Raw genomic sequence first — 16,575 nt, 5'->3', positions numbered from 1 at the left:
CCCTGTGTCTGCGTGGGTTTTCCCCGAGGGCTCTGGTTTCCTCCCACCGTTATGTAAATAGGGTGACATGGGCTCCTGCGCCAAAAGGGCCTGTTACCCTGCTGTATGTCTAAATTTAGAAAATGTGTTAAAAAAAAACAAATCTGGCTCTAATATAATCTGATGTCAATCCACATAATAGTGTTTAGGAGGCTGTTACATATGGGACCCAGCCCCATGGTGACTAGTGGTGGAGGAACCGTAGACTGAGGTCATCGGTACAGCACCCTGATGTAGGCTGTGCCAAGCCTCAGCATGCACACCGCAGACTGGAATGTGCCAATGGGCAGCATTCCCTCATCAATATTTCACTGTGCTGGAAGGTAACAAGTCTTGGGCAGTCCAAAGATCACCTCTCACCAAGTTGTTGATCTTCCAGCAGCTCTGGACGTCTCATCTCCTGCAGCAGTTAATCTTTTTTGTGTCTGCTCCCCAGGAACATGGAGCTTTGACATGGCCGTCCATCCTCTGTCTGGCTAAGCTGATCACCTCTCCACTGCCTCCAGTTTGCAGAGCTTCCTGGCGGCTGCAAAGCTACTTACGAAACTTAGTTTTCAAATCAATGTCATTGAAAAGAAGTGCAGTGAAGTTTTCCTGTCAGAACCCAGGCTGACTCTTTGCCAACCCCACAGAGTGCTCATTTGCTGTTTTACAGGATTTGAACTTGCTGCTGCTTTTCCTTGTTTAATAATAGCCACCATATCTTAAAACAAATCCCTTGCCTGCTCCACGCTGTAGAAAGCCATAAAAAGTCTGTTGTGAACCAATACTTTTGTTTAAGGTCTTTGCTTCTGGATTGGAAGATGAGGTATCAGGATGGCATAGGTCGAGTCTATTTTCCCAGGCGTGAAGGTGGCAGCAAAATGCCAGTGGCAGGGTGGATATCCAGAGTCTGTTTCTCATGGTAGCAGCGTCTAAAACCAAAGGCTTTCGATTTAAGAGGTGAAGGAGGTGGTTTATAGAGGATGTGAGAGGTAAATGTTTTAGTATCTGGAATGAGCTGTCAAAGGAGAAGTTAAGGCAGGAGCAGGCACATGAAGGAGCAGGATGTGGAATTAAAGCATTTTCTGGTCAGCATAGATTTTGCAGACTGAAGAGCCTGTTTCTATGCTGGACATTTTTTTAAAATGATAATTGGATTGTTAATAGTTTTGATCCTTTTTTTTATTTCAGAGGCTTGCCAGAACCAACCTCCCCTGGACTCTCCCCACAAGCCTGTCCCCACACGGTGCCCGCAGTTCAACAGTCCAAAAGCCATCAGGTCTCTGCAGTCTGCCAGTCTCAGCTCAGTAGCACCAAAGGTCCCATGTCACGTGCAGCAGCTGAGCTCAAGGAATGCATGTGCATCCTCGGCCTCTGGAGGGAACGGGCTGGTGGTCAGACCTATCCTAGAGGTCCCACCGACAGCACCTGCTCACCATCATCTGGAAGACACCAGCAGCTGCCTGGAGGAAACTCTGCATGCAGTGGAGCGGAAACTGACCCAAGAAGATAATGGCAAAGCAGTGTGAGTAGCCGTTGGTAACAAGCATCTGACGTCACTCTAGAGCCTTCTGGTTCTATTATTGAGTAATCCAGAGTGAAGTAGGAAGAGGAAGGAGGCAGTGTGGTTAAAACAGGAGTGAAGTACATAAGCCTGTTCTGTAAGATTGTGGTAATAACACAAAAGTGTAGGAACTCAGCAGGTCTGGACTGTCCGCAGGAGCTAAAGATTCATAACTTTGAAGAAGGCCTCAGGCCCGAGCTGTCAGTTATTTAACTTGACCTTCTATGGATGCTGCGAGACCTGCTGGGTTTTCCCCGTATTTCTGTTTTTACTATAAGAAAAACAAGTCATTGAGTAGGAACAAATTAACATTCAGCTCCTTGAGTTTGCTACGTCAAAGAGTAAAGTCAAGGCTGCTGCTATCCTGGCTTCCTGTAATCTTTGCACATGCCTGGATTCTCTTCATTTATCTGTCTTGAAAACCCTTCTCAACTGAGTGTCTGCATGCTGGAATAGAGAATACCACAGGCCCAAAGGTCTGGTCGAAGGGACGATCCAGGGAAAAAAATTCTTTGTTTACACGGTGGAGAACATGTGACCTAAAGTTTAACGTCTTGTCTCTCTGGGATACCTCTCTCATCGCTCTAATGGTCCTTCGTTGCACTCTCTCCAGGTCTAAGCCTAGCACCTTCTTCTTTAGATAAAGAAACCAAAACTGACCACAGTCTTTCAGGTAGGGTCTCACCAAGCACTAGGATTAATGCAGGACAGCCTACTTGCTCTAATCCTTTTTTAAAACAAGTGTTCCATAATGTTTTGTTGCCTAATTGTTTGCTCTTAATTTAACTGCATGTTTCTTGTGATTTCTTTCATTTTTAATTTAATTTAGATATGCAGCTCGGTAACATAAAACACTACTGCACAGTATAGACCCTTCAGCCCTCAATGTTGTGCTAACCCATATATTCCTTTTAAAAAAAGTACTAAACCCTCCCTACCCTTTAACTCTCTATTTTCCTTCCATCCATGTGCCTGTCTAAGAGTCTCTCAATGTTTCAGCCTCCACCACCATCCCTGACAAAGCATTCCAGGCCCCCACAACTCTCTGTGTAAAAAAAACTTCCCCCTGACGTCTCCCCTAAACTTCCCTCCCTTCACTTTGTACAGATGTCCTCTGGTGTTTGCTGTTCCTGCCCTGGGGAACAAGCGCTGGCTCTCCACCCTGACTACGCCTCTCATCAACTTGTAGACCTCTATTGTCTCCTCTACGCTCCAAAGTGAAAAGTCCCCGCTCTGCTAACCTCTCCTCATAAGAGTTGTTTCCCAATCCAAGAAACATCCTGGTAAATCTCTGCCCCCTCTCCAGAGCTTCCACATCCTTCCTGTAATGAGGTGGCCGGAACTGAACGCAATACTCTAGAGATTTGTAGAGTTGCAACATGACCTCTCCACTCTTCAACTCAATTCCCCCTATTAATAAAGCCCAGCATCCCATAGGCAATCTTAACTATCTTATCAACCTGTGCGGCGACCTTGAGGGATCTATGGATTTGGACCCCAAGGTCCTTCCGTTCATCCATACTCTTAAGTAACTGACCATTAACCCTGTACTCGCCTTCTCGTTGGTCCTTCCAAAATGCATCACTTCACACTTATCCAGATTGAAATCCATCTGCCACTTTTCTGCCCAACTCAGCTCCATCCACAACTCCTCCAACTTTTGTGTCATCTATAAACTTACTGACCCATCCTTCCACCTCTTCATTTATAAAAATCACACAGAGCAGGGGGTCCCAGAACTGATCCCTGCAGAACTCCACTAGTCACTGACCTCCAGGCAGAATACTTTCCTTCCACTGCTACTCTCTGCTTTCTGGCTGCAAACCAATTTTTTTTTTACCCACACAGCCAAGATTCCACTGATCCTGTGCCTCATGGCTTTCTGAATTAATCTCTTATGGGGGAGCTTGTCAAATGGCTTACTAAAATCCATGTAGACCACATCTACTGCCCGACCTTTATCAGCTCCTCACAAAACTCCAATTAGGCTCGTGAGGCATGACCTTCCCTTCACAAAACCATACTGACTATCTTTGAGTAGATTGAGCACTTCTCCAAGTGCTCATAGGTCATTGAACCATAGAATTCTACAGCACAGAAATCAGGCCATTCAGCCCCCCTAGTTTGTGCTGACTATCATCTTGCTGGTCCCACTGATCTGCACCCAGTCCATAACCCTCCAGACCACTCCCATCCTTGAATTTATCCAATTTATTCTTAAAACCTAAGAGGGATCCTGCATTTACCAGATCAGAGGCAGTTTGTTCCACATTCCCACTGCTCTCTGAGTGAAGAAGTTTCCCCCTAAAACTTTCCCTTTCGCCCTAAAGCCATGTCCTTTCATATTTATCTCTCCTAATCTAAGTGGAAAGAGCCTACTCGCATTTACTCTTGTCTATACCCATCATAATTTTGTAAACCTCTATCAAATCTCCCCTCATTCTTCTACATTCCAAGGAATAAAGTCCTAACCTGTTTAATCTTTCTCTGAAACTCAACTCCTGAAGATCCAGCACATCCTAGTAAATCATCTCTGCACTCTTTCAATCTTACTGATAACCTTCCTGTAATTTGACAACCAGAACTGCACAGAATACTCCAAATTTGGCCTCACCATAACATCCCAACTCCTGTACTCAATACCGAATAACCAAAGTTGCCAGAAGCTTTCTTTACGAACATGTCTATCTGTGATGCCACTTTCAGGGAATTATGGATCTCTTTACTGAGGGAGCAGCTGAAAGTTGCTGTGTGCAGAGTGGAAGAGGTGCTCAATGATTTTGCCTACCTTCTTCAGACAACGATCCTGTTCGATCGTAATGTGGGGGTGGGGGGTGGGGGGGGAGGGAGACTCCAGTGATCCCCTCTCTTACTCTTATGGTTTTGTGGATTGATCTCTGATCCATTTCTCTACAGTAACCGTTCTACACTGTGATGCAGCTGGTCAAGATACTCTGAGTAGAGCTCCTACAGAAGGTTGACGTGATGGTGGCCGGTGGCCTTGCCCTCTTCAGTCTTCTCAGGAAGTGCAGTCCCTGTTGCCCCTTCCTGACAAGTGAGGAGATGTTGAGTGTCCACAGAAGGTCATTAGTTAAGTAAACTCCATGGAACTTTGTGCTCTCCACTCTCCCCCCTACAGAGTTGTTGTGTAGTGGAGGGTGCCCATTCCTGGTCCTTCTGAAGTCCACCATCATCTCCTTTGTTTTGTCCACATTGAGACTCAGGTTGTTACCCTCGCACCATTTAACGAGATTTTCCACCTCTTCTCTGTAGTGCGACTCATCGTTGTTGCTGACGAAGCCGACGACTGTTGTGTCATCTGCAAACTTGATGACACTGTTGGAGCTGGATCTGGTGATGCAGTCGTGGGTCAGTAACATGAACAGGAGTGGACTGAGCACAAAGTCCTGAGGTGCACCAGTGTTTGACGTTCGGCTATCGACCTGGACAGACTGTGGTCTTTCCATTGGGAAGTCCAGGATCCAATTACAGAGAGGGGAGTTGAGTCCCAGTGAGGTCAGCTTCTCCACCAGCCTCTGGGGAATGATCATATTAAATGGTGAGCTGGTCAATGAACAGCAGCCTGGCATATGAGGTGTTATTCTCTGTGGGTCAGGACGGAGTAAAGGGACAAAGCTGTAGCATCATCAGTGGAATGGTTCCATCGGTAGGTGAATTGAAATGGGTCCAGTGTCTCTGGGAGGTGAACTTTGATCCATCACCAGATGCTCATAGCATTTTTTATAACGGTGGATGTCAGTACCACAGCGCGGTGGTCATCGAGGCCAGTTATTCTCTTTGGTACTACGATTATGGTGGTTGTCTTGAAACTCAGGAGGACGATGGACTGGTGCTGTGATGTGTTGAAGTTGACAATGAAGACCCCGTCATTTGGTCTACGAAGTCCTTCAGTACCCAACCACGTATGTTGTCTGGTCCCACCTCCTTGTGTGGGTTCACCTTGGATAGGATTCTCCTCACATTGGCCACAGTTATGCAGGAGCCAGATGTTCATCAGGGGGACATGGAGCTTTCTTTGATGTCATCCTATTCTTCTCATCAAACTGTGCATTGAAGATGTTCAGTTTGTCTGCAAGGGAGGTGTCGTTGTCTTCAACATGTAAGGTTGTCTTGTGATCCGTTAACATCCTGATCCCTTGCCACATGCACCTTGTGGCTGGTGTCACACAACCTTCTGTGGATCTTCTGTGCATACCCCCACTTTGCCTTCTGGACTCCACGGGAGAGTTCAACCCTCACTGATCTTAGTGTCATCCGACACCCTGACCTGAAGGCAGCGTCTTAAGCTTAGATTAGCGTATACAGACCCGTTGTCATACCCACACTCCTGTTTGGCTCCGAATCATGGGTCCTCTACTGGCATCACGGCTTCTAGAACGCTTCCACCAGCGTTGTCTACGCTCCATCCTCAACATTCATTGGAGCGACTTCATCTCCAACATCGAAGTACTCGAGATGGCAGAGGCTGACAGCATCGAATCCTCGCTGCTGAAGATCCAACTGCGCTGGGTAGGTCACGTCTCCAGAATGGAGGACAATCGCCTTCCCAAGATCGTGTTATATGGCGAACTCTCCACCGGCCACCGAGAGAGAGGTGCACCAAAGAAGAGGTACAAGGACTGCCTAAAGAAATCTCTTGGTGCCTGCCACATTGACCACCGCCAGTGGGCTGATATCGCCTCAAACTGTGCATCTTGGCGCCTCACAGTTTGGCGGGCAGTAACCTCCTTGGAAGAAGACCGCAGAGCCCACCTCACTGACAAAAGACAAAGGAGGAAAAACCCAACACCCAACCCCAACCCACCAATTTTCCCTTGCAACCGCTGCAACCGTGTCTGCCTGTCCTGCATCGGACTTGTCAGCCATAAACGAGCCTGCAGCTGACGTGGACATTTACTCCTCCATAAATCTTCGTCCACGAAGCCAAGCCAAAGAAGAAGAAGAAGCTCTAAGAAGGGCCCAGACCTCTGCATCCAACCATTGAGTGGAAAAGTAAGAAGTCACATTGGCCCAAGATTCCTTCATTGTCAGAACATGTACTATTACATGGAGTTGCTTTCTGCCTGTCATATGGCAATCAAAGAGTTGCCATTGTTACAACCCAAAGGACCCCAAAACCCAGCAGCAATAGATATTCACCAAGACAAATGGTTACTTAAACAAAAGTTGCTTTTACTTATCTTTAAACTTGAAAACAGAATCACACTTTAACATCACTATTGACTTAAATAACCTAACAATACCCTTCTAATTCTAAGTGCTTGTGCGTGTAAGTTCAGAAGAGTTCTTTGATTCACCATCCAATCTTACTTCTCGTTCCTCCAAGTTCACTGGTTCCAGGCAACTCTTATACTGTGCATAGAATTTAACATTTATGAAGTTCACTAGACTTTGGTGCTTGAAAGGTAAATGGTTACCGCTCAGGAAGGTTCTTGTCAGTTTTCAGAGAGTGATTTGTTGTTCCAGGACATCCACAACTGATTCACTTCCATCGGCCACTTCAGTGTCTTGCTGATGAAACCTGCCCCTTCAGGGTTCTCCAGATGATAACCTCTTTCTTTCAGGTCACCACAGATATCTTTCTTGTTTCTTTTATTCCAAGTGAAACATTCGACAGCCCGTCCTCTCCTCTTGCATGACCCACAAGGGCTTTGACCAGGCTGAACAAAGAACTTACAAACCCTCTTCCAAATGGGGTTTTCCACAAGCTTGCCAGCTTATCCTGTTCCAGTCCCAGCTGCTGTTGCTGGCTGTAACACTGTAGAAGTGATCTTTGTGTGTGTGTCTCTCTCTCATACAGAGAGAGAAAGCCAGGTTGACTCTGCTTGCAAAACCACCTGACACTCTGAGAACAGTTCCAGACAATCTGCGGCTCTGACGTACTCTTTCATCTGTTGCCTTTTTAGATACAACCATCCATTAGTGAAGTCTCTTGGGCTCTCTCCAAAGCTCTTGCAAAGGCTGTGGAGCCGACATGTCTACCATGGGGTAGAACTCCAGTATTTCAAATCAGATCTTTTAAAGTGTTTGTATGCAACCTACACTAACGAACATTTCCCAATTTATCTCCCAAAAACATATCTCTATACTCTGTCACACCATTAGTGTTGCCCAGCACCCCTTGCAGTTCGAGAGAAAGAGAAGCAAAACAAAAAATCCCTTCAGAATCACTGAGTGTCCGTGGATTCATCTCCACTGCTGTCGCAGCCTCTGCGGCCGCATAGGAGGCTTATTTTCAGCAATCGAGTTCCAGACCCAAACTTCTGACGTTATCAGGACCTTCGGCACCCGAAGCCTTTCGGGAGACCTTGTCCTCAGAACCCTCTTCAATCCCGGCTCCGATATCTGGTTCCTGTGAGAGTCTGCAGCAGCTTGAAGCCTGTGTGTGTGTGTGGGGGTGGGGGGGGGGGGGTCCCAACAGCCTGCAAGGGTCTGTCAGCCGCTGAGTCCGTTGCTGAGCTGCTGCCATGGTCACTGCCTGTAGGGTTGTCTTCCTTGCTTCTCCTGAACTGAGAGTGTTCCCCCAGTTTTGGTGCCCCTACGCCTGTTCACCATTCCCCAGGGTCTGCAACCCACCTGTCCACTGCCGAGCGTAGGCACCACCATCTCAGGCACAGACCTCTGATCGCAGGATTTTACTTTCAAAACACTGGTAGCTCCTTAAGCAGGGCACTTAATGCTTGTAGGGACCTGCTGGCATTCGTGCAGCTGAAGTCTTTGTCGCAGCACTGTGTCTGCACTCTCATACTACAGGGGCAGCACTGCCATTCATTTTCCCTGTAATATGTTCACCTTTGGTTGGGTTGCACTTGGAGTCTTGAGTGCAATTCTGGTCCCCCACAGCAGGCAGCTTTGGAAAGGGTTTACGGAGATTTTTCAAGAAGCTGCCTGGATTAGAGAATATGAGCTGTTAAGGAGAGGTTGAACAACCTTGAGTTGTTTTCTATGAAGTGCTGGAGGCTGAGAGGACACCGTATAGAAGTCAGCAAAATTGGCGGGCATAGGGCCATGTTTTCTTACTCGAATGGCAGCTGCCCAGAAGTACCGGTGGAAGCAGACACCATAGTAGTGTTTGAGGATTTTCCACGGGCATAACAATGGAATCGAGGGCAGATGTACCATGTGCAAGCAGCAGAGATTTAGTTGAAGTTAGTGTCATGTTCAGCACAGACATCTAGGCTAAAGGGCCTGCTCCAGTGTTCTACTGTTCTGTTTTCCCTTACTCCTGGGACCCAGGTTCATACTTGACCTCATATGACATCAGGGTGATCTGCACGTTCTCCCTGGGCATGTGAGATCTGGGTCCTTCGTCCAGGTTTGTTGTCACTGCACTACACAGAACACCCACCTCATCTGTACCAATCAAGATTCAACATTACTATAGTTTCATGTAATAAAGATAGTGCAATATTTGCCAGGAATTGCCTGAGGGCCTCTTACATTCAGGGAGAGAGAAGCAAAAGAGGCCCCCCCTTAGAGTCACCGAGTGACTGTGGATTCACCTCAGCGCTTCCACGGCCGCACAGAGTCCAGTCCGAACCATCAGCAGCCCGTGCTCCAGATCCGAACCTCCAACATGGTCAAGAAACCTTCTGTGCCCTCAGTTCCCTCTACAGACGACACTTTCCTTATTCTACTATATCCTAATTTCAAAGTATCATCTTCCAAAAGCATGAGCTGATATTCCGAATTTCGATCTCCAATCCAATGGATCAACTCTGTGGCTGTTCCTTTATGTAGTTTTAATTCATTGATAAAACTGATAAACATTTTTCATAGCTTCGCATTAAGACTTTCATAATGATGTGGCAAAGCATTTACTCTATGATAGATACAGAAGATATGTAGAGAAACTAGCTTAAAAAAATACACAAAATTTTAAAAGATGCAAAAAAGGTATTTAAAGAGACGAAAAAATTCAAAGAATAATTTCTCGTGCTCACACTTCCTTGAATAATGAGCACGTCATTAGTCTGGGCAGATATTATGACATATTGCATCATAGTCACTATGGTAGCACTACAAACAATGGTTCTCTTAAAGAGACAGGCACAAAATCAATTAAGAGTTAAAAAAAAACACAAGGTTTTAACCTTTAGATCCTCTCACATCCCAGTTTTTATACCTGGGACCCCTTCAGCAGGTCCTGAGCCAGTCTCCAGCAGTCTGGTGTGAATCCTTCGACCACCGTCGCCACCAGCCACAGCCTCCGCAGGTTCCACTCGAGTCACTAACAGCTCATCGTCACTGCCTATGTATTCCTCAGCTGCAGAAAACCTCTCTGGTTTTCCGCCAAGGCCACTGTCATGTGGGTTGTTTCCTCTGCTTCTCCTTCGGGAGGGGGGTCTTGTTCTCCCTGTTTTGCGCCTGTCCTCTGCTTCCCCAGAGTCTGCAACCCCTCATAGCTACGGCCAAACATGGGTACTGCCATCTTCACTGCAGACCCTGCGGACACAGAATTTTCATGTAAAACCACTATCAGCTCCATTAAAGCCTGTTTAAAGCCTGACAGCAGTAGGACCTCGTGGGAGTCCTGTGTCTCTGCTCCCCACTCTCCGTGGTTCCACACCAGTGGGATTGCTGCCATCACGTTGTGCATCTGAACCCGTGCCTTTTACCTGTTCGGTCATATCGTTCCATACCTGTCCAAATGCCTTTTGAATGTAATTTTCCCCACCTTCACCACTTTCCTGTTTCATACATAGACCATCAACCAACATCCCAAATATGTGCAAGTTGCTTGGTGAGTTGGTCCCTGTAAATTGTGCCCTAGTGTGTAGATGGGTGGTAAAACCTGGGGTGGGGAGGGAGGAATAGATGAGAGTGAAATGGATGAGTGTTTGGGTCCAGCCTAAACACAATGGTCTGAAGGGCTTGTTTCAATGCTGTATGATGCTAAATATCTTCTCAGCATCCTCCCCTGCTGCTATTTTGTCCCCAGTGGAGATTCCCGAGGGTCTTTTCAGACACTAACCGACCCCTTGTGTCCTTCTAGCAGTTATTTAAACATCACTTTCCTTAATTTTTTTATCCTCCAGCTCCTGCTCAGCAAAGTCTACAGGCAACATCCTAGATGACATCGGGAGCATGTTCGATGACCTTGCTGACCAACTGGACGCCATGTTAGACTGACTCCGCACAGCGTTGCTGAAGCTTGCCCCTTCCTTCCATGAGAGCACCAAGTGCTGGTGGTGCCCAGGGAAACACTGACAGGGAAACCTGTGACTGAGGCAGGAATGGACATCAAACTGGTAGACTGGCTGCATTTAATTCCCAGGTTGGTCGGCTCCAGGCATAATTCCCTGCAACTGATATCTTAGCATCAGGAGACAATGCATTTTATTCCTTTTATGTTTCAACCATGTATAGAGGATTCTCTCACTGTCAGCTTCAACTGACCTTGTAACAAGCACTTAAATGAGTTAAAGCACAATATATTGATCTAGCTCGCTGCTGGAAGAGGAGGTTCTGGATCGCTTGCACTATACCAAGATCTGCAAACTACTGCTGCTGGAGTCCCACAATTGAACTCACTGTGGGAACAACTGCTGAGAATCCATTGTAATCTTCAGGTAGAGTTTTACAAGCTCCCAGGATGATTGGTGTCGCATTTACAAACCAGCACTTTCCTTTAATGTGTACACAATCTGAATCACCTCCCAAGCTTAACACTACAATTTTAACAAAGCCCAGGGCTTTTTGTTGGCCCAGTGGCATGGGAAACAACTACAGGCCAGAATCTCTTCACTATTTTTATTCAGACACAAAGTGAAACAGCAGGAAGACGTCTGAAACCTGGTGCCAACCCAGATATGATAACAGGATTTCAAGTCCCTCTTGTCCAGTGCCTTCACTGCAATATGGTGTTTTACAAATACAGTGGTTCAATGGACTGCTGTGGTACAGATTCCAGTGTAGTCCATGAATCTGCACCCCCTGCCCATTGCAAAGTGGTTACAGATTCCTGGAGGGCAAGGCCACGTCCCCACAACTGTCCATGTCGGTACTCGGGTTTTACCAACCCCCCCCCCACCACCTTCTGATCCGACAATGACTCTTACATCAGCATTCCAGTAGACCATTCGCTGCAACTCCATGATCGAACAGCAGCGTTTAGGCTAGCCATTCTCAACCTTTATTTACCTATGACACCCCAACCGCTTAGGACTTGCTCAGTATTTATGGGCCCCTTTCCTGTAATGCAGTCAAGTTTTAGTTTCTTCTGTAAAAACCGAGGTTTTTTGCTAAATGTGCTGTGGTTCCCGTCGGCCCCAGGTTGGGCCCTCGAGGAGTTTTGAGGAAAGGATGGCAGAGACCTGTGACTCCATGACATCATGGAGTGTCGTTAGTGGGCACAGTGAACCATTGTCTCATACAGTCTGTGTGGCACCAACACTTGCTCTTCTTCCATACTCTCTGATGGAGAGATGCTGCTCATTTCTACAGAGGAGAAGTGTGTCTTGCATGTAATTCAGAAAGCATTCATGAAAAGCACTGGAACAAACACAAACAATTTAATTTTCTAAAACATGGAGAAGAGAAAGAGAAAGAAAAATTTAATCAGAGCTCAATATTTCACTCATCATAAATCTAATTTGAACATGGTAGCTCACTGCAATCCCTGTAACTACTGCAGTGTTTACAGCAGTTTGTGTGCCTTTACTTGTTCAGGTGTGTGTGTGTGTAAAAACATGTATGGATGTGCATGTTATCTGTTAATGGAAGGCTGCCTTGCCCAAGCCCATGTGTAAAGCATATATGTACAAATTTGGCACATGCATATTGAGTACTATTGAGTTACAGTCATACCACACAGAACATAGCTTTCGGCCCAGCTTGTCCATGCCAACCAATTTGGGATTTTCGGTTGATCCTATTTGCCTGCAATTTGGACCACATCCCTCTAAGCCCCTCCTATCCAGAAATCTGTCCAATGTCTGTTGTATATTGCATCCACATCTACAGTTTCTTCTGTCAGCTCGTTCCAGATACAGGCCACCTCTGAGAGAAAAAAAATTGCCTCCGGACTGCTTTAAATCTCTCTCTCTCTCTCTCCTCTCGCCTTAAACCTGTACCCCTGAGATCTAGAATCATCTGCCCCAGAAAACATCTGTGAGCATTCACTTTTTCCATTTCCCCCATGATCTTGAGAACAATTACAAGCACAGAAATAGGCCAGTTTGGCCCTTCTGGTCCATATCAAACACCTTCTCCCACTTGGTCCCATTGACCCACACCCAGCCGATAACCTTCCATACCTCTTGTTCATAGACCTATCCAACTTTTCCTTAAATATTAAAATCGAACTCGCATCTACCACCTTGGCCCAAAGCTCATTCCACACTCCCACTCCACTCTGAGTGAAAAAATTTCCCTTCATGTTTCCCCTTCATTCTCAATCCATGTCCTCTTGTTTGAATCTCCCCTGCTCTCAATGGAAAAAGCCTGTTCAAATGGACTCCATATGATCCCCTCATTATTTTAAATACCTTCATCCAATCAACCCTCAATCTTCTATGCTCCAGGGAATAAAGTCCCCGCCTGTTTAACCTTTCCCTGTAGCTTAAACCCTGAAACCCAGGCAACATTCTTGTAAAACTCCTCTGCACTCTCTCTATTCTGTTCTTTTAATTCAGCGACCAAAACTGCACACAATATTCCAAATTTAGCCTCACCAATGCCTCATACAACTTCAACATGACATCCCAACTCCTGTACTCAATACTCTGATTTATGAAGCCCAACATACCAAAAGCTTTTCACCACGTGACCCAACTTTCAGAGAATTCTGTACCCGAATTCCTAAATCCCTTTGCTCTACTGCACCCCTCTATAAAAATCACTCCTTAGCCTCCTTTGCTTGAGGGAATAAAGACCAATAACTCATCCACTCCAGTCCAGACAATATCCTGGTGAATCTCCTCTGCACCCTTTCCAGTTGCATAGCAGAAAGGGGTCAGTCGCCACCATTTGCTGACACCCATGTTCTGATAGGTTCCTGCTTGCAAAGGGCAGTGCCATGGTGGTAGATAGACTGCATGGCCATGCTGAGTATTAGATTACCATGGTGATCAGTGTACATGAACACCTGATCCAAGCACAATTCTGCCTGCTGTTGCAGTGCAAGTTTTATTATGTAAATACCTACCTACACCTATCTTTCAGAATAATATATATTTTTAAAACATTTTCTTTTCCTGTGAATGTACCAAATGTTCTACACAGTGAAACAGCAGAAAATGATGATAGTTGGTGGGGCGGATGAGAGCGATACACTGGATTTATTAAAGATTTCTCATCTGCTGTAAGATTAATCAAAATTATGGAAACAGTTACTGAAAGAAAAGGGAAAAGACACGATGTAACAATTAAGATGTTGTTTTGAGCTGTGTAAATTACAACGTACTGACCTGTACTGTTAAAAATGTGTATAATGTTTATTCCAAAATTTCTAACATTGTATGATCAAGAGCTTGAGATATGAAATGAATAGACTAGATTAAGAACAATGGCTTATTTTATTGACCTGGGCATAGGTGTGTGATTTTGCCATGTGTGGAACTGTTACTAGGCTCAACCAATGTGGAAACTGGAAAAGGTCGCTCATTGCAGAGTGGCGATGTGGGGAGTCATTTGTAAGTCCTGCAAGGCGAATTTCCCTTAAGCAGGCTTGCCTGTGTGTACATTCTGGTGATTTCAATAACACTGCTAATTTTATATGACCCAACAGAACTGGAGTTTGCAGGGAGAAAGCTGCCTCTCCTCCAACGATCGGAGGGAAACAGACATGTGAGATCTGGAGTTTGGAAACCTTGCCAGCATCTGGTGGATATTTTATCTGTTCATACTTTGGGCATAATTGAGGGTAGACAGTTGCTAAATAGTGCAGAAAATAGTGGGACATGTGGAATTTTAGCAACAAGGCTGCATTTTACAAAGTGAGCAAGAGCTTCCAGAGGGGTCTGGACCAACTAGAGAAAGGGCCAAAAAAACAGGCAGTTGGAGTTTAAGCCAGACAACTATGAGGTGATACATGCTGGAAGGGCCAACCAATGTAGGACATGCACAGTAAATGATCAGGCACTGAGGAGGCAGAGAGATCTGGAAATAGATCATTGTTCCCTGAAGGTGGCATCACAGGTGGGCAGGGTTGTAAAAAAAAGTTTTTGGCATCTTAGCCTTTATAAATCGAAGTACTGAGTACAGGAGTTGGGATGTTATGTTGAAGTTGTTTAAGATATTGGTGGAGCCAAATTTGGAATATTGTGTGCCGTTCTGGTCACCTAACTACAGGAAGGATATCAGTAAGATTGAAAGAGTGCAGAGAAGATTTACTAGGATGTTGTCGAGTGTTCAGGAGTCGAGTTACAGGGAAAGATCAAACAGGTTAGGACTTTATTCCTTGAAACGTTAAAGAATGAGGAGAGATTTGATAGAGGTTTACAAGATTATGAAAGGTATAGATAGAGGGGATGGGAGTGGGCTCTTTCCACAAATTGGGGGAGATAAATACAAGAGGTCATTGCATCTTTTAAGCTGAAGGGTGAAAGGTTTAGGGGGAACACGAGGGGAAAGTTCTTCACTCAGAGGGTGGTGGGAATGTGGAATGAGCAGCCATCTGATGAGGTGAATGTGGGCTTGATCGTTTGTTTTCATTGGATAGATACGAGGACGGGAGTTATGGAATGGGAGCAAATCAGTGGGACTAGCGAGAGGCTGAATGGCCTGTTTCCTCTGCTGTAGTATTCTATAATTCTAACTAAAGTGAACCTGGTGTAGATAAACATTTTTAGGGTTATTCCACCAGCAAGATCAAATCCCCTGACTTAACATTGGCTTTATAGTGGTAAGCACAGGACATGACTCCAACTGGATTACCTGGGAAACACACATCATCTGAAGTGGAAATCTAAGACCTGTGCTCACAGGCAGAAGCTAAAATCACTGCATTCGTGAATTAATTTGAATTCTCTTTTGGCCAAGGCACATTGGCATGGTTTGATGATTCCCAAACTTCACTGACAAGAAAATTGCAACATAAAAACCATTTCTTAAGGCTGCTCTAATTTACAAAGGAGTGGAGTTCCTGGAAAACATTTTGTGAAGTTGGCGTAGTGGTTAGTGCAGTGGGGTTACAGCACCAGCGATCGGGACTGGGGTTCAAATCCCACGTTGTCTCTAAGGAGTTTATACGTTCTCCCTGTATCTGCATGGGTTTTCCCCAGGGGCTCCAGTTTCCTCGCACTGTTCAAAACATTCCAGCACCCACTACTCTCTGTGTCAAAAAAATATTTCTGACATTTCCCCTAAACTTTCCTCCCCTCACCTTGGAGAGGTCCCCTGGTGTTTGCTATTCCTGCCCTGGGGAAAGGTTCTGGTTGTCCACCCGATCTGTGCATCTTATAATCTTGCAGATCTGCATTCATTTTTCAATATTTTTATTGAAATTGAAGTTCCACATCAAAAAATACAGAATACACAAGAATACATTATACTTAGATCATACCAGTTAATCGACAGTACCTGCATTCTCAAATCAAACTAAATATATTACAGTGGTAATAACCAAAAACAAAGATGTTTGGCAAGAAGGGTCAATGTGGGCTCGATCATGTGTTTTCATTGGATAGGTACGAGGACGGGAGTTATGGAATGGGAGCAAATCAGTGGGACTAGCGAGATGATGGTCAGCACATACGAGAGGGGCTGAATGGCCTGTTTCCTGTGCTGTAGCATTCTATGATAAAGAGGACAAAAAAAATCATTATTAGTGATAAATTACTTTATTAGTCAACACTTCTACATTCGTATCAAATCAGAGATTCTGAAAATAATTCATGAAAGGTCCCCACATTGTTTGAAAATTTTAATTAAAAATCAGAAATCGAGCATTGAATCTTCTCTAAATTTAAACATGACAATGTCACAGAGCCGACGAGCATGAGTAGGCAGAGCAACGTCCTATTGTA

At 45.3% G+C, this 16,575-nt stretch overlaps 1 protein-coding gene across 8 annotated transcripts in view; it reads left to right on the top strand.

Moving 5' to 3' along the window:
• Nucleotides 1–14,115, top strand: part of LOC138759110 (caskin-2-like) — a 314,437-nt gene extending 300,322 nt beyond the window's left edge. For all 8 annotated transcript variants that reach the window (XM_069929034.1, XM_069929039.1, XM_069929036.1 and 5 more), the window contains 2 exons: nt 1,213–1,546; nt 10,645–14,115. In XM_069929034.1, coding sequence (XP_069785135.1) covers nt 1,213–1,546; nt 10,645–10,738 — 428 coding nt within the window. In that variant the 3' untranslated portion in view covers nt 10,739–14,115. The remainder of the gene's footprint in view (nt 1–1,212; nt 1,547–10,644) is intronic.
• Nucleotides 14,116–16,575: the final 2,460 nt, after the last annotated feature.

Source organism: Narcine bancroftii, chromosome 3 (genome assembly GCF_036971445.1).
Source record: "Narcine bancroftii isolate sNarBan1 chromosome 3, sNarBan1.hap1, whole genome shotgun sequence".
NCBI lineage: Eukaryota > Metazoa > Chordata > Chondrichthyes > Torpediniformes > Narcinidae > Narcine > Narcine bancroftii.
This window is presented reverse-complemented; position numbering and strand designations above follow the sequence as displayed.